This window comes from Balaenoptera borealis (genome assembly GCF_965194805.1).
Source record: "Balaenoptera borealis genome assembly, chromosome: 5".
Lineage (NCBI taxonomy): Eukaryota > Metazoa > Chordata > Mammalia > Artiodactyla > Balaenopteridae > Balaenoptera > Balaenoptera borealis.
Genome location: NC_138862.1, coordinates 49,387,988 through 49,411,509, shown reverse-complemented (window position 1 = coordinate 49,411,509; position 23,522 = coordinate 49,387,988). Strand labels below are relative to the sequence as shown.

Below are 23,522 nucleotides of genomic sequence, written 5' to 3'. Positions count from 1 at the left end.
TGTGGTGGAATTTTTACTCCTAAATTAGGCATGTTCAGCCTACACAGTAATAGCTAAACTACACAGTTAGGAATTTAAGAGCTAGGTGGGTTTTTTTGTTTGTTTTTTTGTTTTAATAAATTATTTATTTATTCATGGCTTCATTGGGTTTTCGTTGCTGTTCGTTGCTGTGTGTGGGCTTTCTGTAGTTGCAGTGAGCAGGGGCTACTCTAAGTTGTGGAGCATGGGCTCTAGGCGTGTGGGCTTCAGCAGTTGTGGCGTATGGGCTCAGTAGTTGTGGCTTGTGGGCTCTAGAGTGCAGCCTCAGTAGTTGAGTTGTGGCGCATGGGCTTAGTTGCTTCGCGGCATGTGGGATCTTCCCGGACCAGGGATCGAACCCGTGTCCCCTGCGTTGGCAGGCGGATTCTTAACCACTGCACCACCAGGAAAGTCCAAGAGCTAGGTATTTTTCAAAGAGTTCATTTCTTGGGAATAGTGCCTCCTAACGTAAGCCTCTTGGAGAGAGGTTAAGCAAGATGATGTAAATAAAATAAGATCTATATGGTTAAATGCAAGCTTTGCCCAGCTGAGGCTATAAGGGCACGTTACAGACTGCATTGTCTAAACTTTTTTGTTACATAGCTACAAGTACTAGGATGTCGCATAGATTTTAGCCAGGTTGATTGCTAAAAGATGCATTTTTTTCTTCTGTCTGCAGAAAGTAAGCCTTCTTAATGAGTTATTTTCTTGTTAAATTACCCTTCTCCATAATAGACACATTTATTTCATATTGGGGATGCCTTTTGGTTCACTAGTATCTCACCTTTTAACCATTAGCTTATAGCTGAGTTAAAACTACTTAGAACTATCACCTGTATTTTAAAAAAATATATGAAAAAAAAGGTCATGCAGCTGTGAACAGAGAAAGCTTAAAAGCCAGTCAAAATACCCAACGTGAATGCAGAGCTACATGTTCTTACTTTTGAACAAAATAAAATGTCCCCTTAAAAGCACTGCTTTTTTGGTCTAAATGCCTTAAAATGGAATTGCCCATTCTGATTACCTTTGAGTCCTGAACAGCTTGCAGCTCAGGACAATATAAACACTAAATACTTGTTCTCACAGGACATCAAGTTTAGCTTTTCTCAGGAAGACCAATGGACCACGTGTAAAACATTTCACTAAAACATTTCTCTGTATTGGCCCAAAGGCACAGAAGAGAATCCCAGGTATTAATGGGCTTCTCAGGGCTTTCACGGGGTGTGTTTCGATAGAAACTGATTTGGGTGTGGAGGGATTTCAATTAACTTAGTTTCTCTTAGCCATGTCCACAACTTGTTTACTTAAAATTTTAATCTACTTACATTTAGTTTTTTTTTTAAAGTGTTAGTTTTCTTTAAAAGTTTATTTTTAATTTTTATTATTTTTTTGGCTGCATCGGGTCTTAGTTGCGGCATGCGGGGATCTTTTGTTGCAGCACGTGGGCTCTTAGTTGTGGTGGTGGGTTTTCTCTAATGTAGTTGTGGTGCGCAGGCTCCAGAGTGCATGGACTCTAGTTTGGGCAGGCAGGCTCTAGTTGAGGTGGGCGAGCTCAGTAGTTGTGGCACGCAGGCTTAGTTGCCTCGCCGCATGTGGGATCTTAGTTCCCTGACCAGGGATCGAATCCGCATCCCCTGCATTGCAAAACAGATTCTTACCACTGGACCCCCAGGAAAGTCCCACATTAAATTTAGTTTTAAAGGAAGTCTATTTAACAGCAAAACTGGTGGTGCTGGCCCAGCACATATACATCCCTTGGAGGGTGGATTTGGAAATCCATTCTGGGTGCCCCACCCCTTGGGAGCAGGGGTGTGTCTCTATCTTCTAATTTCTCCCTCACCCAGCTGTAGTCTGTGGAATGAGTGGCCCTAAGGCCTGGTAGTTCTATCTTTCCTCAGGGCCTGGGAGCTCATGTACCTACAGCTAGAATATTCAACTGCCTCAAACAACCAAGCCGTTTGGAAATTCCTGCAATCCCCACCCCCCAAGTGCGGGGGTACTGAACGCATCCCGCTTTTTTGTATGTTTTAATTATTTCATTTATTAGTTGCGGTTCGTGGGCTCCTCTGTTAAGGCATGCAAACTCTTAGTTGCAGCATGCACGTGGGATCTAATTCCCTGGCCAGGGATAGAACCCGTATCCCCTGCATTGGAAGTACGGATTCTTAACCACTGCGCCACTAGGGAAGTCCCGCATCCTGCTTTTTGAGCCCACTGTTTTCACCATCTGTCCTCACCTATTTCCAAAGGGTCACTACCTCACTCAGTGACTGCAGACTCTAGGCTGGGAGAGGAGAGGGTTGGCCCAGAGTTTTCAGGCTCCAATAAAGCACCGCGCAGTCTGAGCCGCCTCGGCCTTTTGTGCGTTCACTATATGTTGGGTGTAAAATGGAGAATTTTTTCCTCTAAGTTTATGTAAAAATATATGCAAATAAAGCTGTAAGAAAACAATGCTAGCTGCTCTTCCTCACTCCTTGCCAACATGACTAGCTTCATAGGTAAAAAATCGTCAATACATAAACTGATCATTCCAGAAAAATGACTATCCCATGGGTAGTTAGGAACAAGCAGTTGCTTAGAAATTACATTAACTCCTATCACGGAGGGATTTAGATTTTATAACACTCAACTGGAAGCTACATTTCCACGTGAAAGGGCTTTCTTTGGTCTTACATCCAGTGGCTAATATTATACTAGGGGGCCTCAAAATCTGGCGCTTTTATGTTGTCGGGTGTCTCAAAACGTAGGCGGGGTCAAAAAGACTCCTTTACACCTTGGGGTATCTCCGACGGGATTAACAACTGCCCACCACCGCCTCCTACACGTGCTCAGATCATGGGAAAGAAGGGAAAAACAAAAAGGGAAACTGCCAGGACTTAAGATGTCTGCTCAAAACCACTTCGATTTCCCAGGAAGGGCCTACCCGCTTCCAAAATGTCCGTCCGCAGTCCTAACGTCACTTGGTCGGCTAGATCAAGCCAGAAAGCCATTGCGCTCCAATCAGGGCTTAGCCCCCTCACCCACTGCCCTTGGGTTGCGTCACTTCCGGTGGTGCAGCAGCCATTTTGTCAGTCGCCAGCGGATCCCGCGCGCTGGAGAAGTGCAGTTCCTCTTGGTTACCAACTCGTCCGTTCTCCCTCCGTGGTGCGGGCGCCCTCGAAGAGCACTCACCACAGACACAGCCAGTCCTCCCTACAGTGCCGCCACTGCTGTTGCATCCGCCCGGAACTAGTGCGCTGTCTTCCTCCCTTGCCACTGACAGGCGCCCTCGGGGAGCCGCCGTCAGCGATGTCAAGCGAGGAAAGCTACCAGGCCATCCTGCGCTACCTGACGAACGAGTGCGAGCCGTACGCGCCGGGCACCGAGGGTAATGTCAAGCGTAAAATCCGCAAGGCGGCCGCCTGCTACGTGGTGCGCGACGGAACGTTGTATTACCAGCGGCGGCAGCGGCACCGCAAGACCTTCGCCGAGCTGGAGGTGGTGCTGCAGCCCGAGCGGCGCCGGGGGCTTATCGAGGCTGCGCACCTGGGCCCGGGCGGCACTCACCACACCCAGCATCAGACCTGGCACGACTTGTCCAAGACGTACTGGTGGCGAGGTAAGACCTCGCCCGCGGTAAGGGGGAGGGCGGGCGGCTTGCTCCCAGGAAAGGCCCGCAGCCGGAGGCGAGCCCGTCTGGGCACCCGCGAGTGTGAGGGTCCGGCACCCTCCTCCCGGACGCCGCTCGCGGGCTCAGCTTAGCCCGTGCCCGGCGGCGGAGCAGCTGCCAGGCGGAGCCGAGAGGGTGGGGGACGCGAAAGGAGCCGCACTTCCCACAGGAAGGAGGCCGGGGAAGCTGGGGGCGGGCCCTGGCCCGGGGTGGGGCGAAGGGGGCTTCCCCGGGGGCCGGCCCAGCCGCGGGGAGGGGCCGGGACGCGCGGGGTGCGCTGGGCCCGCCTCCTTCGGCGGCGCGGGAGGCGGTGGCTTCTGCCCTTCGCGGACGCTTTCGGGCGGCCGTTGCAGGTGCTGTGTGTGGTGCGTTTTAAAATCCTGTTTGTGCGGATGGTTTGGGAGCGGCACGGTCCGCCCAGAGCCCGGCCGCTTTCTGCCGTGCGTTCCGCTAGGGTGTTGGCCAGCGGGTTTGAGCTTCTGCTGATCCGCTTGCCGGGGTTCGTCTTTGTGCTACTGCGGCGTGAATAGGAATCATGCAGTTGTGTGCAGAAGTGATTTCGAGTGACTGTGTGGAAACAGTCATTTGAGCCTAGTTTTTAGGACAAGAATTTTAATAGCAGGTAGTCGCAATTCTGGGTATTTTAATATTCTTCCCTTCGCTGTAGTGAAGAGCGATTTGGAAACTGTGAGGCACTATGTATACCCAGAAAAGATGCGGTTTCTGGGATTGTTATGGTCCCGGAGTGTGGCTGTAAAGTTTGACTCCTTGGGAACCAGGTTAGGGGAGGAGAGAAAGGGTCCTTCGGGGTTTTTGTTTTTGTTTTTACCTCCCTCACGCTCCAAAAAGTTGATGAATATTCAAACCGTTCGGTTATAATTAGTAAAAGTTTGCAGGCCTATAGAAGAGGTTTCGTCAGGAAAGATTCCGTATGGTTTTGCAGAAATTAACTTATGGAACTTAATCTGTGAGTAAGGAAGTTAGACTACTGAATATGAACTTTGCTGGATAGGTCTTTTTGCTTCTTAAATAATTCTTTCGTGTTTTCAAAAACAGTCCAGCTCTCTATGTTCTTCTTAAAAGCTTTTCCTTATTTTATATTTTAAACCAATATCTGAATTAAGTTCCTATAAAGAGACATGACTGAAGGGTAAATATGGAGTAATTGCTGCATTCTGTTAGGATTGATTTGGTCAGACATAGTTTTGTTGAACAAATGTCTCAGGTTTAATATTTTATGACATGTTAAAAGGATAATTATAGCTAAAGATAACAGGGATCAAGCTTTTACATGCAGGCATAGTGCTGAGCACTTAATTTATTTTTACATAGTATTTAATCCTCATCAAACCTTGTAAGATGGAAACATTTATGTCTCTGTTTTACAGATGGGAAAACTAAAAGCACCAGGAGCTGACCTTTGGGATTTCAAACTTTTCTTAACCACTATTATATGGTGCTAAATGGGCTTAGTGTTCAGAATTTTCCTTCCCTAAATTGATTATCTGTGAGTGATATCTAATCCAGTATTTTGTTTGTTTGATTTTTGTTTTAGTGGGCAGTGTCTTAAGAGACAAAAAAAAACCCTGAGACTGTGTTGATGTTTATTTTTTTTAATGAGAGATACATTTGTGGATAAGTAGACTTTTGAAGTCCTTAATTGTCCAGAACAGCTGTTCTCTAAGTTTGGTACTAAACCCCTGAACAGGGAGGCCCTGAGATCCTTTCAGAGAATCCCCAAAGTCAAAATTATATTCATAATAATACTAAGGCATTATTTGCCTTTTCACTTACTGTATCACAAGTACACAGTGGCGTTTTCCAGAGGCTACATGACGTGATAATATGGCAATAGATTGAATGCATATATGATAATCTGTCTTCTGTTAAACCACACGTTAAAAAGACTTGCAAAAATGTAAAGTAGTGCACTTTTCTCACTAATTTTTTTATGTTTTGGTAAATAGTATTTTTCATATAAATGCTATTTTTGTTAATATGTAATGGGTTTATGATACTATTTTATATCATTATTTTTATTTTAATATTTCTTCATTTAAAATGAGAATTCATAGTCAGTAAGCATCAGAGGAGTTTGCCCTCGATTATTAGCTATTCATTTTGATGTTTATTACATTAACACTTTGCTCGTTTTACTTGTTTGTTATAGGCCTATTAAAATTAACAACATTGGGGACTTCCCTGGCGGTTCAGTGGTTAAGACTCCACGCTTCCACAGCAAGGGGCGTGGGTTCAATCCCTGGTTGGGGAACCAAGATCCCGCATGCTGCTTGGGAGTGCCAAAAGGAAGAGGAAAAAAAAATTAACAATGCTGCATAGACAGAAAAATAAACATTCTTGGACCTGGAACTGATAACTGATAAAACATTTTTAACTATCAGTTTTTAATGTGTCATACACCACAAATGGACCCTTTTTATAATAAACATACTCCAAAGCCCTGGAGATGTTTATCTGGGAACTAATAAGATCTAATCAGTGTAGATACCAAGAAAAAAATGATTCCAAAGTCAGGGATAGTTTACTGGGATTTATTATTTACGCTGCTTTTTCTAGAATGTTGCCATCATAAGCACTGCCCTTATATCCTGGTAATCAGGCAAGTTTGTAGCAACTTCACTTGTTTGAGCGCAGTGAAAAACTGGCTCAGTGCCTAAAGTTGACATATAGCAAATTTATTTCAGAATGTAAAATGTTAATAGTCTCACCCTCTCAACCCCTTATTTTATCCTGTATTGTAGTTATATGCTGGAGTTTCCAAATAAATGACTCTCTCCCCTGCCTCAGTCAAATGCTGACTCATGGGGATCTACAATTAGTGCAAAATGTGAGGAGAAAATTAAATTAGTAGGAAAAAAGATTAAACTAGGAAAATTATGTAATAGGTTAAATTAGCTACCTGCAGAGGTTCCTACCCTAAGAACTGATTTGTTTTATGGGGATAAATTGATGCTGCCGTTATCTAATCTAGAAGAGGAGGGTGTAATTTCTGAAAACCCAGCAAGAACTGGGTCTATGTTAATACAGCTGTAACTGACCACTTTGTAACCTCTTTGAAGAAAAAAAACAAAAAATCTGAATGACTAATATGCGTGGAGAAATAGAAATAGGAGCCACTATCCTCTGGGCCTCATCACTGATCGGGAGGGAGGGAGGTTCTTGAACAGCTAACAGGAGCAAATTGTTCAATTTGGCAGATCTCTAGAGTAGGGGTTCTCAACCCTGGACAGTTTTGCCTCCCAGGGAACATCTGACTATGTCGGGAGACAATATTGGTTGTCATAACTGGTGGTGGTGTTTGAGGGGCTGCTATTGACATCTGGTTAGGTAGAGGTCAGGAATGCTCCTAAACATGCCACACTGCACAGGACAGGACAGCTTACTCACCCCTCCCTGCCCCACAACAAGAATCATCTGGCCCAAAATGTCAACACTGCTGAGGTTGGGAAACCCTGCTCTAGAGTGAGAATCTGTTCCTCAAGTTGTTTTATCAGAGGTTGTTTACCCACTAAGTCTATGCTCAGTAAAGAACCTCTTAATGCTAATTTGGTATTTTATGTGGACTTTTTTTTTTTTTTTTTTTTTGGGGGGGCTGCATTTGGTCTTCATTGCTGCGCGTGCGCTTTCTCTAGTGGCGGCGAGCGGGGGCTACTTTTGGTTGCAGTGCGCAGGCTTCTCATTGTGGTAGCTTCTCTTGTTGCAGAGCACAGGCTCTAGGCGTGCAGGCTTCAGTAGTTGTGGCACGTGGGCTCAGTAGTTGTAGCACATGGGTTTAGTTGCTCTGCAGCACGTGGGATCTTCCTGGACCAGGGCTTGAATCTGTGTCCCCTGCATTGGCAGGTGGATTCTTAACCACTGCGCCACCAGGGAAGTCCCCTACGTGGACGTTTTTATGGAGGTTGACCACTGAGCATCATTAAACGCTTAGGTAGTAGTTACCTTGTCTCAGACACTGTTCAAAGTGATTTATAAATATTAACATTTTATCGTTATAACACGCTGTGAAAGTAAGTGCTGTTATCCCCATTTTGGCACAGAGAGGTTAGGTGACTTGGACATACATGGTCACAAAGTTAGTCAGTGGATTCAAATTTTCCTACATAAAGTAATTGCTACTCCTTGTGGTAATTACCCACTCTTTTTTTTTTTTTTTTTTAAATGGGGATAATAACAGGACTGACCCTGGAGTGCCAGCTCTTTTTTTTTTTTTTTTAATTTTATTTATTTATTTATTTACGGCTGTGTTGGATCTTCGTTTCTGTGCGAGGGCTTTCTCTAGTTGTGGCGGGGGCCACTCTTCATCGCGGTGCGCGGGCCTCTCACTATCGCGGCTTCTCTTGTTGCGGAGCACAGGCTCCAGACGCGCAGGCTCAGCAATTGTGGCTCACGGGCCCATTTGCTCCGCGGCATGTGGGATCCTCCCAGACCAGGGCCCGAACCCGTGTCCCCTCATTGGCAGGCAGATTCTCAACCACTGCGCCACCAGGGAAGCCCTTACCCACTCTTAAAATAGTAAGTTAACTATGTTTACGCCTTTATGTCTTTTCAGTGATTAATTTGAGTCAGATTCTTTCAGCTTTTTTTTTTTTTTAAAGGGTATTATATTTATTTATTTATTTTATTATTTATGGCTGTGTTGGGTCTCCGTTTCTGTGCGAGGGCTTTTCTCCATTTGCGGCGAGCGGGGACCACTCTTCATCGCGGTGCGCGGGTCTCTCACTATCGCGGCCTCTCCTGTTGCGGAGCACAGGCTCCAGACGCACAGGCTCAGTAATTGTGGCTCACGGGCCCAGTTGCTCCGCGGCATGTGGGATCCTCCCAGACCAGGGCTTGAACCCGTGTCCCCTGCACCGGCAGGCAGACTCCCAACCACTGCACCACCAGGGAAGCCCCAGATTCTTTCAGCTTAATCAGCTCTGGGCGAGCTAAAGAGGTCAGGTTCCTGAATCTGTAAAGCTAGATTTAAGATGGATCCCATCAAAACACTAACACTCGAATTTCGAATTAAAGGACTTCTAAAATACGATAGGATGATTTTTCATACAGTTGATCAACTGTCATACATTAATACCTTTTTTTCTATAAATTTATTTATTTTATTTTTATTTTTGGCTGCATTGGGTCTTCGTTGCTGTGCGCGGGCTTTCTCTAGTTGCAGCGAGCGGGGGCTACTCTTCGTTGCGGTGTGTGGGCTTCTCATTGCAGTGGCTTCTCTTGTTGCGGAGCAAGGGCTCTAGGTACGCAGGCTTCAGTAGTTGTGGCACGCGGGCTCAGTAGTTGTGGTACGCGGTCTCTAGAGTGCAGGCTCGGTAGTTGTGGCACACGGGCTTAGTTGCTCCGCGGCATGTGGGATCTTCCTGGACCAGGGCTTGAACCCGTGTCCCCTGTATTGGCAGGCGGATTCTTAACCACTGCACCACCAGGGAAGTCCCGAGAATATAAATTTCCGAATTTATTAGTCCAGTGTGTACTTTTTTTAGTAAGTATGGGATATAATACAATTTGAGAAATATTGCTTAAATACTATCTGAAGGTTGAAGTGCAAGTAAGTTGGTATAATTTATCATCTTGAAACTCTTTTCAGGAATTTACTATATACCTCTGTATCATTTTAGCTAATTAACAGCCTTTTCATTTGCATTTTACTTGGGGGTTGTAGGGGAAGAAGTTTCTGTCACAGGGATGGATAAATGTATTCCTGGGTAAGTAGCATAATATCCTGAAAGTCACATGACTTCTGGAGGCCCACTTATGCAGTTTACTAGATGTGACTTTGGACAAGTTATCACTTAGGGCTTCATTCTCCTTGTCTGTAGGATGGGAATTAATTGTTCCACCCTTACAAGTATGATGGAGAGGGGGGAGTGTGTGTAAAGTGTTCCTCCCTGCTTCCTACCCCATCCCAGCATGTTGAGTTGAAAGTTGAATTCAAAATAGGGTTTTATGAGTGGCTCGTGTATAATCAACTTTTGATAGATTGTGTATACTGTTATTTAATAAAACTCTAAAAGCTCATAGCTTTCAAAGACAAGAGATATATTTTACACTCATTACAAGTTTTGATGTGGTCCTTTTCAGGTTGCAGATTGGCTCCACCTGTTTTTTTCATCTACATTTCAGGCTAAAGGACAGTATCCATCTGGGACATGCTGCTCTTTGACAGAGGGGACATAAGTCAGGGAACCGATGGGAAACATTGCTTCTTAAAGCTTCTAGTGACACATGGCATCCATCATATTCATTCATATTCCATTGATCAAAGCTAATTGCATGGTGAAGCCTGATGTTAGTAAGGTGGAGAGTTATTAGCGTGAACCACATTATTATATTACTGTTTATGAAGGTCAAAAACAGTTGAATATTGGCAATTTCATATAGTTCCTATTGCACGAGTGAGTTGAAACTCACATGGAGATGGATGGTGCTACATAATCGTACAGTAAGTAAATGAGTAACTAAGAGTGAACAACAAAACAGTCTACCTCGGCATGGAGACAAATTGTCATTATAGCGTATCTTTGAAAAAAAATGTATCTTAAATTCTAAATAATTCACTCTACATACTTTATGGGCATGTGTGTGTCTGTATACATGCACTTGAATATACATTAGTATACACAGATTAAATAATGAACAGTATAATCTTCAGTTTTCACATGAGAGCAGTATTAAATTTAACTAGTTAATTTTTGTTTCATTGTAGGTATATTAAAGCAAGTCAAAGATTACATTAAACAGTGTAGCAAATGCCAGGAGAAACTAGATCGATCCCGTCCTATATCAGATACTTCAGAAATGTTGGAAGAATTGGGACTAGACCTTGAATCTGGAGAAGAAAGTAATGAATCAGAGGATGACCTGAGCAACTTTACTTCGCCTCCAACTACAGCTTCCAAGCCTGCAAAAAAGAAGCCAGTATCCAAACATGAACTTGTATTTGTAAGTGGAACTTTCCATTCAGCTTAACATTTGTAACTAGTGTGTTAGTATTTATAGTCTTAACTGAATTTTTTCTGAAACCACTAAAACTGCTTTCCTTTTGGCACTGTCATTGTCATGTTGTTACATGCCCTAAAAGTTTGCTAATACTGCCTCTTCCTTAATCATAAATATTCCTGTTGTTTCTTCTCATCAGAATGTAACGTGTTGGTTTGTTGTTAATTACTCCTCCTCTCTTCTTTTTAATAGTATATTGGTACAGGTAGACAGAATACATTTCTGGAAGCAGTTTCTGGGTCATGCAGCAAGGTAAAATTAAGCTGACTAGGTCTTTGTTTTTTGCCTGCATTCGTTTCTTATATCATCAAATAAATTTCTGACTAATAAGAGGAGGCAGCAAGAAGTGAGGTGCAGATTTTCATTGGGTCAAGTAGAATGAACATAGCAGAAGACAGTGAGAACAATGTATCTTTTTATTTAAATACATAGGTAATAAAGAATATCAGGTTATTTCTTCATATTAATTAGTGGAATCTTTTACAAGGGAATAATGTGTCTTGTTTTAAATTCTGTTAAGGGTAAAAATACAGATGATATGTAATGCAACTCTTGGTCTCAAACTTATTTTGATAGGTTGACACCAAAGGAGTGGTGAAACGTTCTTCTCCAAAACATTGTCAGGCTGTCTTAAAACAGCTGAACGAACAGAGACTCTCTAACCAGTTCTGTGATGTTACTTTGTTAATTGAAGGAGAAGAGTACAAAGCTCATAAATCTGTTCTGTCAGCTAATAGCGAATATTTTCGAGATCTTTTTATTGAGAAAGGAGCTGTTTCCAGTCATGAGGCAGTGGTGGATCTTTCTGGTAAGAATTTTCTGATATTCGTGTTTTTTGTTCATAAGTATATACTGGAAGAGGGGTGTGTACATCTTACAAACTCAGGTTTTATGCTCAAGTGGGAGAAGCCCACTTACAGAACAGACTAAGCTGAACTGTAAGGTCCTCCCTTTTAGTAGGGTTTCCAAGATAGAGTTATGAAAAGGCTGTCATTTCCTATCACTACCCGTTAGGGGAGATGATTGTAGCAGTAGTAGAATTTCTGGGATCTACACTGTTAAAAACAGTTTGAGAGAAATCCATAATTGCACCAGTGTTATTACACTAAGTAAATATATTACTTTAAAATTGACTGCCTGAATCTTATGTTGTGCAACATGAAATTGTAGAGCACTTCTGTAGGTCTGTTGTTTTTCATTTTTTAAGATTAATATTTGTCATTCATTAGATTCGATAATCAAATTGTCAATATAGAATAATCAGAATTCCAGGTGTGGTTTTTTGGTTTCTTTGGGCCTGCTGCTGTTGTTGTTATTATTGTAAATGGATAATTTGACTTTCTTTTGGCCTCACTAGAATTTATGTATTGGCTTAGGAGTCAACAAATGAAAATTTAGGAAGCATTAAAATAGGGAACCTTATTTATACATTTCCTCATAATATTAATTTGCTGTAACTCTTGAATTACTGACACCACTGTGTGAAATGTCATTTCCTCTTTCTGAAACAAAAAAGTGACTTTATCCAGGTATATAAATACTTACCTAGTTAACCACTGATCCTTTTCTACCTTATACTGTTAAAACTCACCTTCTCTGGAAAGACAAATTCATATATTTTTCCTTAACAGTAGCTATATGTTTAATTACTAAAAAATATTTCTCAAGCATCCATTGTGTGCAAGGAACTGGCCTGGGCTATGGGGATACAGTGGTGAACAAAAACTTTTACAGAGCATAGAGTTGCATTACATTCTAGATTTGTGATATTTACTTTGGTGACTCAGAGGAGAAAATACATCTTATTCTGGGCCATCTGAATAATAAAACCTATCACAAGTGTAGTCTTGATGTGTTAGCTTTGGAATTTTTTCCTTATCTTTCATGCATCTGAAGCAGAAAGAAGAGTGTGTGTTGCTCTTTTCCAGTTTCTCAGCAGCTTATAATAGCAAATGAAATGTCTCCAAAATAACTGCAGCACAGCATCCTATTATTCCAACAAAATATCTCATTTATTCTTCACTCCATATGCTTATTTTTATATATTGTTCAGGAAATATAGTGTAAACCAATAGCAGGTGAAGTAGACATTGTTAAAAGTTTTGTTTGATTTTTAAATATTCAGTAGATAGACTAATTGTAAAATATGTGTAAAGTATAAAAAAATGATAAAATCTACATCTGTTTTCTAATTACCTAGTTTAATGGTTGTTGAATTCATCAGTGTTTTCCTTTATGTTGTTTATGCTTTAAAAAAAAATTCTTCCCTACTCAGCCGTAAAGATATTTTCATATACTGTCTTATAGTTTTTCTTTCTTATTTAACTTTTAATCTATTTGGAATTTTTTTTTTGATGGTGTGAGATAGGTGTTTGATTTCATTTTTTCCCATTTTGTCTCAGAACCATTTAGTGAAAACTCCCTTCTCTTCCTACGCATCGGCCATGCAAATTCTCTTAAAAAACACATTTTCACATGTTTGGTACTGATTATAGGCTTTTTTCCAATCTATTGGTTGTCTCTTCCCACAATATTATTGCTTGGTCTTAATTACCTTAGCTTTATAATAATGAAAGTCTCCCACCTTAATTATTCAGATGGGTCTTAGTTATTCATAACTCTTTGCTGTTCCATATAAACTATTAAAGCAGCTTGTCTGCTTCCACAAAAAGAAGAAAAATGTATTTTGTTAGGGATTACATCGAATTGATAAAGTTTTAGAGGTTTTTCCATAAAAGTCTCACACATCTTTTGTTAGATTATTCTAAGGTAGTTTATACTTTTTGATACTATTATAATTTTTTCTTAAAATTATATTATTTCTGATTTATTTTTGGTAACTGTTGATTCTATATACAGTAGTACTGTATATAGAATCAACAAAGTAGTACTGTATATAGAGTACTGTATATAGTAGTACTGTATATAGAATCAACAAAGAATCTATAGATAAATGTCTGAATGACTACTAGTCATAGTTGCTACATAAACTAGTGACCCACAAAACCTAAAATATTTGCTTATCTTGCTCTTTACAGAAAAACTTTCCTAAGCCCTATGCCAAAGCATAATTTTTTAAATGTTAAAAACCTAACTTTTATGCAAATACTATAGTACAAGGTTTTATATGATTAATTTAGGAAACCAGTAAGATGTTAAAACTGCTTCTAATAGAATTCTGAAGAAAAGATTTGTATATATTGTCTTTCAACCAGAGGAATGAATTTGCTCAAAATGAATTTGCTAATAGATTGGTTAATATCCTACAGAGAAATAAACTGTAAGTTTTGGAGTTATCTTTCCTACCCTGATAGAAAAAGCTTCTTAATCTTTCACATTTCATTTGCATTTGCAATTACTTTTCTGTAAGTTAATTTTTACAGAGTTGTAAAATAGTCAATAGCAGTCAATCAGTGGTGCCTGCTCAACACTACTTTTTTTAAAAATTTATTTAATTAATTAATTTATTTATTTTGGCTGCGTTGGGTCTTTGTTGCTGCGCGTGGGCTTCCTCTAGTTGCAGCGAGCAGGGGCTACTCTTTGTTGCGGTGCGCGGGCTTCTCATTGCAGTGGCTTCTCTTGTTGTGGAGCATGGGCTCTAGGCACGCAGGCTTCAGTAGCTGTGGCACGTGGGCTCAGTAGTTGTGGCACACGGGCTTAGTTGCTCCATGGCATGTGGGAACTTCCCGGACCAGGGCTTAAACTGTGTCCCCTGCATTGGCAGGCAGATTCTTAACCACTGTGCCACCAGGGAAGTCCCTCAACACTACTCTTAAAGAACACCTGACTACAAGGATATATTATACAGCACAGAAAATATAGCGAATATTTTATAGTAACTATAAATGGAGTATAACCTTTTAAAATTGTGGAACACTATGTTGTATACCTGAAAGTTATATAATACTGTACATACACTGTATCTCAGTAAACAAAAACACAATATTTTTGCCTGATAACCAAATTTTTCTTTATTGAAGTAGAGTTGGTTTACAATGTTGTATTAATTTCTGCTGTACAGCAAAGTGATTCAGTTATACATATATATACATTGTTTCTTAATCTTTTCCATTATGGTTTATCACTGGATATTGAATATAGTTCCCTGTGCTATACAGTAGGACCTTGCTGTTATCCATTCTATATATAATAGTTTGCATCTGCTAACCCCCAACTCCCACTCCATCCCTCCGCCACTCCCCCTCCCCGTTGGCAACTACAAGTCTGTTCTCTATGTCTGTGAGTCTGTTTCGTAGACAAGTTCATTTGTGTCATATTTTAGATTCCACATAAAACTGATATCATATGGTATTGTCTTTCTCTGTTTGACTTACTTCACGTAGTATGATAATCTCTAGGTCCATCCATGTTGCTGCAAATGGCATTATTTCATTCTTTTTTATGGCTGAGTAATATTCCATTGTATATATGTACCACATCTTTATCCATTTATCTGTCAATGAACATTTAGATTGTTTCCATGTCTTGGCTATTGTAAATAATGCTGCTGTGAACATAGGGGTGCATGTATCTTTTTGAATTATAGTTTTGTCTGGATATATGCCCAGGAGTCGGATTGCTGGATCACATGGTAATTCTATTTTTAGTTTTTTGAGGAACCTCCATACTATTTTCCATAGTGGCTGCACCAATTTACATTCTCACCAACAGTGTAGGAGGGTTCCCTTTTCTCCACACGCTCTTCAGCATTTGTTATTTGTAGACTTTTTGGTGGTGGGCGGGGGGGTGGCACTGCATGGCTTGTGGGATCTTAGTTCCCTGACCAGGGATCGAACCAGCAGTCCTCATCAGTGAAAGCGCAGAGTCCTAACCACTGGACTGCCAGGGAATTCCCATTTGTAAACTTTTTAATGATGGCCATTATGACCAGTGTGAGGTGGTACCTCACTGTAGTTTTAATTTTCACTTCTCTAATAATTAGCAATGATGAGCATCCTTTCTTTCTTTTTTTTTTTTTAATATTTATTTATTTATTTGGCTGTGCCAGGTCTTAGTTGCGGCATGCAGGATTTTTAGTTGCGCCATGCAAACTCTTAGTTGCAGCACGTGGAATCTAGTTCCCCAACCAGGAGTCAAACCCAGGCCCTCTGCATTGCGAGTGTGGAGTTCCAGCTACTGGACCACCAGGGAAGTCCCTTGAGCATTTTTTCATGCACCTATTGGCCATCTGTGTGTCTTCTTTGCAGAAATGTCTATTTAGTTCTTCTGCCCATTTTTTGATTGGGTTGTTTGTTTTTGTTGTTGTTGTATTGTGTGAGCTGTTTGTATATTTTGGAGATTAAGCACTTGTCGGTCACATCTCTTACAAATATTTTCTCCCATTCCATAGATTGTCTTTTCATTTTGTTTATGGTTTGCTTTGCTATGCAAAAGCTTGTAAGTTTAAGTCCCATTTGTTTATTTTTGCTTTTATGTCTATTGCCTTGGGAGACTGACCTAAGAAAACATTGGTACAATTTATGTCAGAGTATGTTTTGCCTATGTTCTTTCCTAGGAATTTTAGGGTGTCATGTCTTTTTTTTTTTTTAATAAATTTATTTATTTATTTATTTATTTTTGGCTGCATTGAGTCTTCGTTGCTACGTGTGGGCTTTCTCGAGTTGTGGCGAGCGGGGGCTACCCTTCGTTGCGGTGGGCAGGCTTCTCATTGCAGTGGCTTCTCTTGTTGTGGAGCACAGGCTCTAGGCACGCGGGCTCAAATAGCTGTGGCTCGCAGGTTCTAGAGTGCAGGCTCAGTAGTTGTGGCGCATGGGCTTAGTTGCTCTGCGGCATGTGGAATCTTCCCGGACCAGGGATCAAACCCGTGTTCCCTGCATTGGCAGGCAGATTCTTAACCACTGTGCCACCAGGAAAGTCCCGCCCCTTTTATTTTGATTAAAATGTTTTCCAGAGTGTGTGTAGTGTACATAAAAAGACTAGGAGTAAAAACAAAATACCAAAATTATCTTGTGGCAGTAAGATTATGAGTGATTTTTTTATCTTCTTATTTTCTTTTGTGTTTTATAGCATTTTACAGTAAACATTTGACTTGTATCTTTGGGAAAAAATGGTTTTTGATATTTAAAGTTACTTGGAGCAGTGTTATTTCTTTCATGGAAAATTTTTCTTATGACTTCTACTTAGAAATTAAAAAGGTACTAGGTAAAAGACCAAAATACATTATTTTGTTGGTATCTGTTGTTGTTGTTGTTTTTTTAAGAAATATTCTTTCTTACCTCAACCTTATTTAACTCGGTTTCATAATTTGTAGCAGTATTAATATGACCTCAGCCTGCTTGATATCAGCTTTCCTAGGAATGGCTGAATTAGCTATGATGGTCATGTTGATGTGTAGTCTCCCCAGCTTTCAACCTGAATCCTAATAGATCTCACAGTTTAAGGGTTCCCTGTATGCTTGTTACTTGTTTATCCACTATTTGCCTATGTAAAAGGACCACATTTTATGTATCTGGAGTCAAAACTGAAAAACACAGCAAACATGAGTTTTTTGGTCTTGGGGGTTTTCTGGCCATGCTGCATGGCTTGCGGGATCTTAGTTCCCTCACCGGGAATTGAACCCATTCCCCCTGCAGCAGAAGCACAGAGTCCTAACCACTGGGCCAGCAGGGAATTCCCAAACATGAGTTTTTAAAAGGTTGCTTTGGCTCCCTGTATTTTAATAAAAGGTCTCTTAAGATAAATTATTATATGAGAAAAGCAAGGCACAGAAAAATATGTGTGGTATAACACCTACTATAAGAAGGAGGCATAAGAGTATTTGTTTGACTGTATAAAGACTCTAAAAATCTGTACAAATTCTTAATCATTCTGGTTATGGAGATGGAGTTCGACTTATCACTGTGTAATCTTCTGATTTTTGAATCGTGAATATTAAAAATGGGTTTTGAAAGTGAAGTACTGAGAACTTAGAAATAAACTGATCTTATTTTCTCACATAAAATGAGAACCTAATACCTCATGTGTATAGTAATTGTCTTATTCCTTAGAACAAAGATAAGCAAACTATAACCCAAAGGCCGCCAGTCCTCCTTTCCCTCCCTTTTTCTGAATTAAGTTGTATTGCACCACAGCCATGCCCATTTGTATACATATTATAATATATGGCTTCTCTTTCCAGCTACAATGGCAGAATTAAGTAGTTGCAATAGACACTTTATGGCCTGCAATCTTTATTATCTAATTCTATACAGAAACATTTTGCTGACCCTCTGCTGTAGACCTTGTTTTAAAGTTTTTAGTAGTAGAACCCTCTGTTCACAATCAAATTTTTATATGGACTTCTATTATTAAAATATACAGCTACACTTACTGCAGTGAGGTTAGGGGACAGGTTGGTTGAACCCTGCCTACTCACCTGCCTCCCTCTCTTTTTTTACCCTCCATTCTCCAGCAGATGATTCTTGAGGGGAATTTGAGGAACCCCCGGGGTTCTAAGGAGTACAGTTTGAAAATGACTGCCTTACAACAACTCTTTGAGGCAGTAAGTGTGATATTATTTTCTATTTTAGGTATTGAGAGACTCGGCTCATAGAAATTAGTTAGTCAAGGCTTAATAAGCAACCAGAACTCAAAACAAATCCAGGATATTTAATTGCAGAATAAATGGTCATATTTGCCTTTATATTCTATTTTATATTGTCATAATCATACAGTAATTGTTTCTACAAGGTGTTTTAGTGGTGATTTGACTTTTTTGTCTTTCATCTTTCTTGTTTCACATAGGCTTTTGTAAGGCAAGCTTCCTTCCTTTACTGGAATTTGCCTACACTTCTGTGCTAAGTTTTGACTTCTGTAGCATGGCTGATGTAGCCATCTTGGCTCGTCATCTTTTCATGTCAGAAGTTTTAGAAATCTGTGAAAGTGTACATAAACTAATGGAAGAGAAGCAGCTAACAGTATATAAGAAGGGTGAGGTACAAACAGTTGCATCTACACAGGACTTACCAGAACAAAATGGAGGTACAGCACCTCCTGTGGCTAACAACGAGGGAACCACAACAACTTTATCCACTGAACTTGGGGATTGTGAAATTGTACTGCTGGTGAATGGAGAATTGCCAGAGCAGAATGGAGAGCTAGGACAACAGCCTGAGCCCCAGGTTTCTTCACAGACCGAAGCTGCTCTGTCACCTGTAGGCTGTGTAACTGATTCCCATTCTGAAATGGAGTCTGTTGATTTAGTAACAAAAAACAGCCAGACAGAACTAGAAACTTTAAACAGCAGAGAAGATGACACAGTCTCTAATACTCATCCTAAGCTTTCAAAAGAGAATGTAATCAGTAGCTCTCCAGAAAACAGTAATATGGGAAATGATACAGCAACAGAGGATATCTGTGCTGAAGATATTTCAGAGCATAGGCAGAACCTTGGCCAGTCTTTAAAAGATCAGGAAAATCTAGTTGAACCGACAGCACAGACAGACCATAGTCCCGATGATGATGATACTTACAGAAGCAGGCTTCGGCAGCGTTCTGTTAACGAAGGGGGATATATCCGACTACACAAAGGAATGGAGAAGAAGCTGCAGAAACGGAAAGCCATTCCCAAGTCAGCAGTTCAACAGGTAAGGTGAAAAAAGAGTTTACCTTTGTAGTTTTCAGCTTTAAGTTGAAAGCATTCTGCGGTTATACTTAAGGTGATAATTATCTTGGGGGGAAGGGGAGTGGATGCAGGAAAGCAATTTAATGTCTTAAATACCAATATTAAGATAATGTGAATTTGAGATAGTTAATTTATTTAGATTGTGTTTTCTGTTCTTTAATTAGGTGGCTCAGAAATTAGTTCAAAGAGGAAAAAAGATGAAACAACCAAAAAGGGACGCTAAAGAGAATACCGAAGAAGAAGCATCCCATAAATGTGGGGAATGCGCAATGGTTTTTCAGAGACGATATGCTCTTATAAAGCACATACTGAAACATGAAAGAGCTAGAGATTACAAGTGTCCAGTAAGTATCTGGAAAGCTAATTATAGATGGCTCTAACTTCATTATAAATAGAATCCAATTTACTGCTTCATTATTATCCTGCCATTTGTATTCTCTCTTCTCTCTGTCTCCCTTATATTGCCGTAAGAGTTATCTTCTGATTTGTACATGTCATGTTCTTGCCAAAAAGTGTTTACCTCTGCTTCTTCTTGATACCCTAGTAAGACAACAGTAAAATGATCTTTTTAAAAAGCTCATAGAAAGGCAAAAAGAACAGGAGACCTTAGCAACCAAATTCTGGATTCTGATAAATAGATGGAGTGTTTTTTGTTTGTTGGCTGCACCGTGCAGCATGCGGTATCTTAGTTCCCCGACCAGGGATAGAACCCATACCCCCCTGGAGTGGAAACACAGGGTCTTAGCCACTGGACTGCCAGGGAAGTCCCTAGATGGAGTCATTGGTTCAGCAGATTTGAAAGGGCTCATTCCCAGGCTTTCAGTGTGGAAAGCTAAGAATCAATCCAAATTGTATTGCAGAACTACCAAAAGGCTCAGAAATTAATGGTACTAGCTACCTTGAAAGTAGAGATGAGTCTGGTTGTTAGAAAGTCTTTTTTTTTTTTTTTTTTTTAATTTATTTTTGGCTCCGTTGGGTCTTCATTGCTGTACGTGGGCTTTCTCTGGTTGCAGCTAGCGGGAGCTACTCTTCGTTGCGGTGCGCCGGCTTCTCACTGCGGTGGCTTCTCTTGTTGCAGAGCATGGGCTCTAGGTGCGCGGACTTCAGTAGTTGTGGCTTGCAGGCTCCAGAGCACAGGCTCAGTAGTTGTGGCACACAGGCTTAGTTGCTCCACAGCATGTGGGATCTTCCTGGACCAGGGCTCGAACCCGAGTCCCCTGCATTGACAGGCGGACCCTTAACCACTTTGCCACCAGGGAAGTCCCTAGAGAGTCTTTTTAAGAAGTATGGGGCTTCCCTGGTGGCGCAGTGGTTGAGAATCTGCCTGCCAATGCAGGGGACACGGGTTCGAGCCCTGGTCTGGGAAGATCCCACATGCCGCGGAGCAACTGGGCCCGTGAGCCACAGCTACTGAGCCTGCGCGTCTGGAGCCTGTGCTCCGCAACAAGAGAGGCCGCGATAGTGAGAGGCCCGCGCACCGCGATGAAGAGTGGCCCCCGCTTGCCGCAGCTAGAGGAAGCCCTCGCACAGAAACGAAGACCCAACACAGCCAAATAAATAAATAAATAATAATTAAAGATGCTAATAATTTAAAAAAATAAAATAAAAGAAGTAAGTAAATCGCTACCACCATGCCTTCAGCCAAAGATCCATCTTCTACTCTCTGAAAAAGATAAAACCCACAACTGCTCTAGGGAACACTGTGAATAGTGAGGGTACTATATACCAAACAAGGGAACGTAAAAACGTATATACTGAATATTGAATCTTTTCAAGCTCTCTTTCCCTACTCAAGTTCCAGAATGTTAACAACCAAACCCTTAATCTTAAAATAGAAGGATTTCTTAAAGGTGAGAAATCCGAAGTCTTATAACAAAAGATCTAAAGATACTGCTCATTAAAGCCTGTGGTTGACAATTTACTCCTCTGCTTACACACAAGTTCCAATCAGTTTTTAAATGTCTTATTTTGAAATGTGAATAGACATCAGGTATACAGACTCACGACAAATATTTCAAGCAAAAAAACAACTTTAAGGAATCCAAGACTATGCAGTTAGAAGAAAACTCAAAGCCCCCCCCACACCCACACAACCCAAACCACAAACTATGATTTATATTAGAGATAAATTTAAAAATTACATCAATAAAACAATAACCATGTATTGTGTTTTTAAAAGGACACATCAAGAGAACAGAAGAGTTTTTCTTAGGAATAAAATACATAATAACACATATAAAAATATCAGAAAAGTTAGGAAATACAATTGACTAAATCACTCAGAAAATAAAGCAAAAGACGAGGTAAAAATGGGAGTGAAAGAAATTTTAGAGGATTGGTCTAGGTTGTCTTCTGATATCCAGATAATTCCAAACAGAGAGCATGGAGAGAAAGAAATCATTAATGCAATGAAAAAAAATTGAGAACTTGAAAATAGAAGTTTCCTTGTTAAAAGAGTGCATTGAATGTCCAGAATCATGGGTGAAAATAAATCTATACCAAGATATATTATGAAATTTCAGAATCAAGGTACAAAGAAAATCTTATAAATTACAAGAGAGAAAGGATAAGGGTCAGAATAGCTTCAGGCCTTTCAGCAGCAACAGTGGAAGTTAGAAGACAAAGGCACAATATCTTTAATATCATAAAAGGAAATGATTTCTAACTTGGAATCAGTAATCAAACTATATTTATGATGGTAGAGTAAGAACAGTTTCAGACATGCAAGGTCTGCAAAGTTTTACCTCCCAAACTCCCTTTCTCAGGAAGCTGTCGGCAGAGGTATTCCTCTAAAATGAGCAAGACATGGGAAACGGGAAACATGGGGTCCAATCTGTAGAGTCCAAGTGGGGGAAACAACCGCCCCAGTTTGGAACACCAACATAGTGCTTTGACAGCGATCTCCCACAAGGTGATGTGTTTTAAACCTTCTCTCAGTAGACAGTTGAGAGAAAGGTTTGATGATGAATAAGCGGTAAATACAAAGAGAAATAAAACAGAAAAGGAAACGAAAGGAAAGAGAATCATACTGTCTGTATGGTCCAGCTGTAATAACATGTACGTCATCCAAATAATGTAAGCACTGTAATTGATCTCATCAAAATGATCATAAAGCTGTATTGAGAAAGTATGGTAATGGGAAGGATCATGTATGTGTAGAGAGTGGAGAGGTAAAGGAGAGAGTCACCTCCTATTGTTCATATTACTCAGAATTACAGAGATAATCATTAAGAAAGAGTCAAAAAAGTAGAGGTAGTGAACCAAAAGGCCAGTTTTATTTATTAAAAAAAAGTTTTGTAGATCATGACTATATATAACTCTGATTTTAAAATAAAGAACAGAAGCTTTCAGGAGTACTCAGCAAGTACAGGGTAAAACCCAAGCACTATCACAGTTTTATCTTCCTACTTTTTCCAGCCCCTATTTTTGCTCTTCCTAACGACTGTTAGTACTCATATAATAATAGTATTCTTGTCTTTGTCTGTATCTTACCATTCCTTCAAGACCCAGCCTCGGTGATGACGCCTTTCCTTATACTCTGATTATTCCCTCTTCTTAAGTATTGATCTTTCACCTATTTACATATAAATCCTGTTTTTGTGGTTAGATTATAAACCTTTGCAGAGTAGAGGCTGGGTCTGTCCCTTTCATTTCTATAGTGTGGTACCTAGCATATTGTCTTTTACATAGTATATATGTTTATTGAGTGATATATAATTGTAACAAAGATATGGAAAGTTGAAGTACGAGTTGAGTTTCACTTAACATTTGTGATGGAAATACATTCAGGCAGAATTTTGTTTACTTTTTCTTTTAGTTGTGTAAGAAACAGTTTCAGTACAGTGCCTCCTTGAGAGCACACCTTATTCGACATACCAGGAAAGATGCACCTACTTCATCCTCTTCCAGTTCTGCATCTAATGAGGCATCAGGATCATCGTCTGAGAAGGGCAGAACCAAACGAGAATTTATATGTTCGATATGTGGAAGGACATTACCTAAATTATATTCTCTTCGAATACATATGTTAAAGCACACAGGGGTAAAACCACATGCATGTCAGGTAAAGCCATTATATTTATTTTGTTATTTAAAGAAGGTTGGAACATAACCGGTGATAAGACTGGTTGATTCTGGAGTCACATCACTTTTGTAAAATGTCATAGGAAGTCCATAACTTTTTCAGTTTGTTGCCTAGGTCAAGGGTGATTCCCA

At 40.4% G+C, this 23,522-nt stretch overlaps 1 protein-coding gene across 1 annotated transcript in view; it reads left to right on the top strand.

The window, feature by feature from the left end:
* Positions 1 to 132: 132 nt before the first annotated feature.
* The window catches only part of ZBTB11 (zinc finger and BTB domain containing 11), a 31,546-nt gene continuing 8,156 nt past the window's right edge, over positions 133 to 23,522 (top strand). Inside the window, exons 1-6 of the mRNA XM_082392067.1 lie at positions 133 to 3,616; positions 10,392 to 10,627; positions 11,261 to 11,492; positions 18,428 to 19,269; positions 19,472 to 19,651; positions 23,125 to 23,370. Of these exons, the coding sequence (XP_082248193.1) occupies positions 2,953 to 3,616; positions 10,392 to 10,627; positions 11,261 to 11,492; positions 18,428 to 19,269; positions 19,472 to 19,651; positions 23,125 to 23,370 (2,400 nt within the window). The 5' untranslated portion in view covers positions 133 to 2,952. The remainder of the gene's footprint in view (positions 3,617 to 10,391; positions 10,628 to 11,260; positions 11,493 to 18,427; positions 19,270 to 19,471; positions 19,652 to 23,124; positions 23,371 to 23,522) is intronic.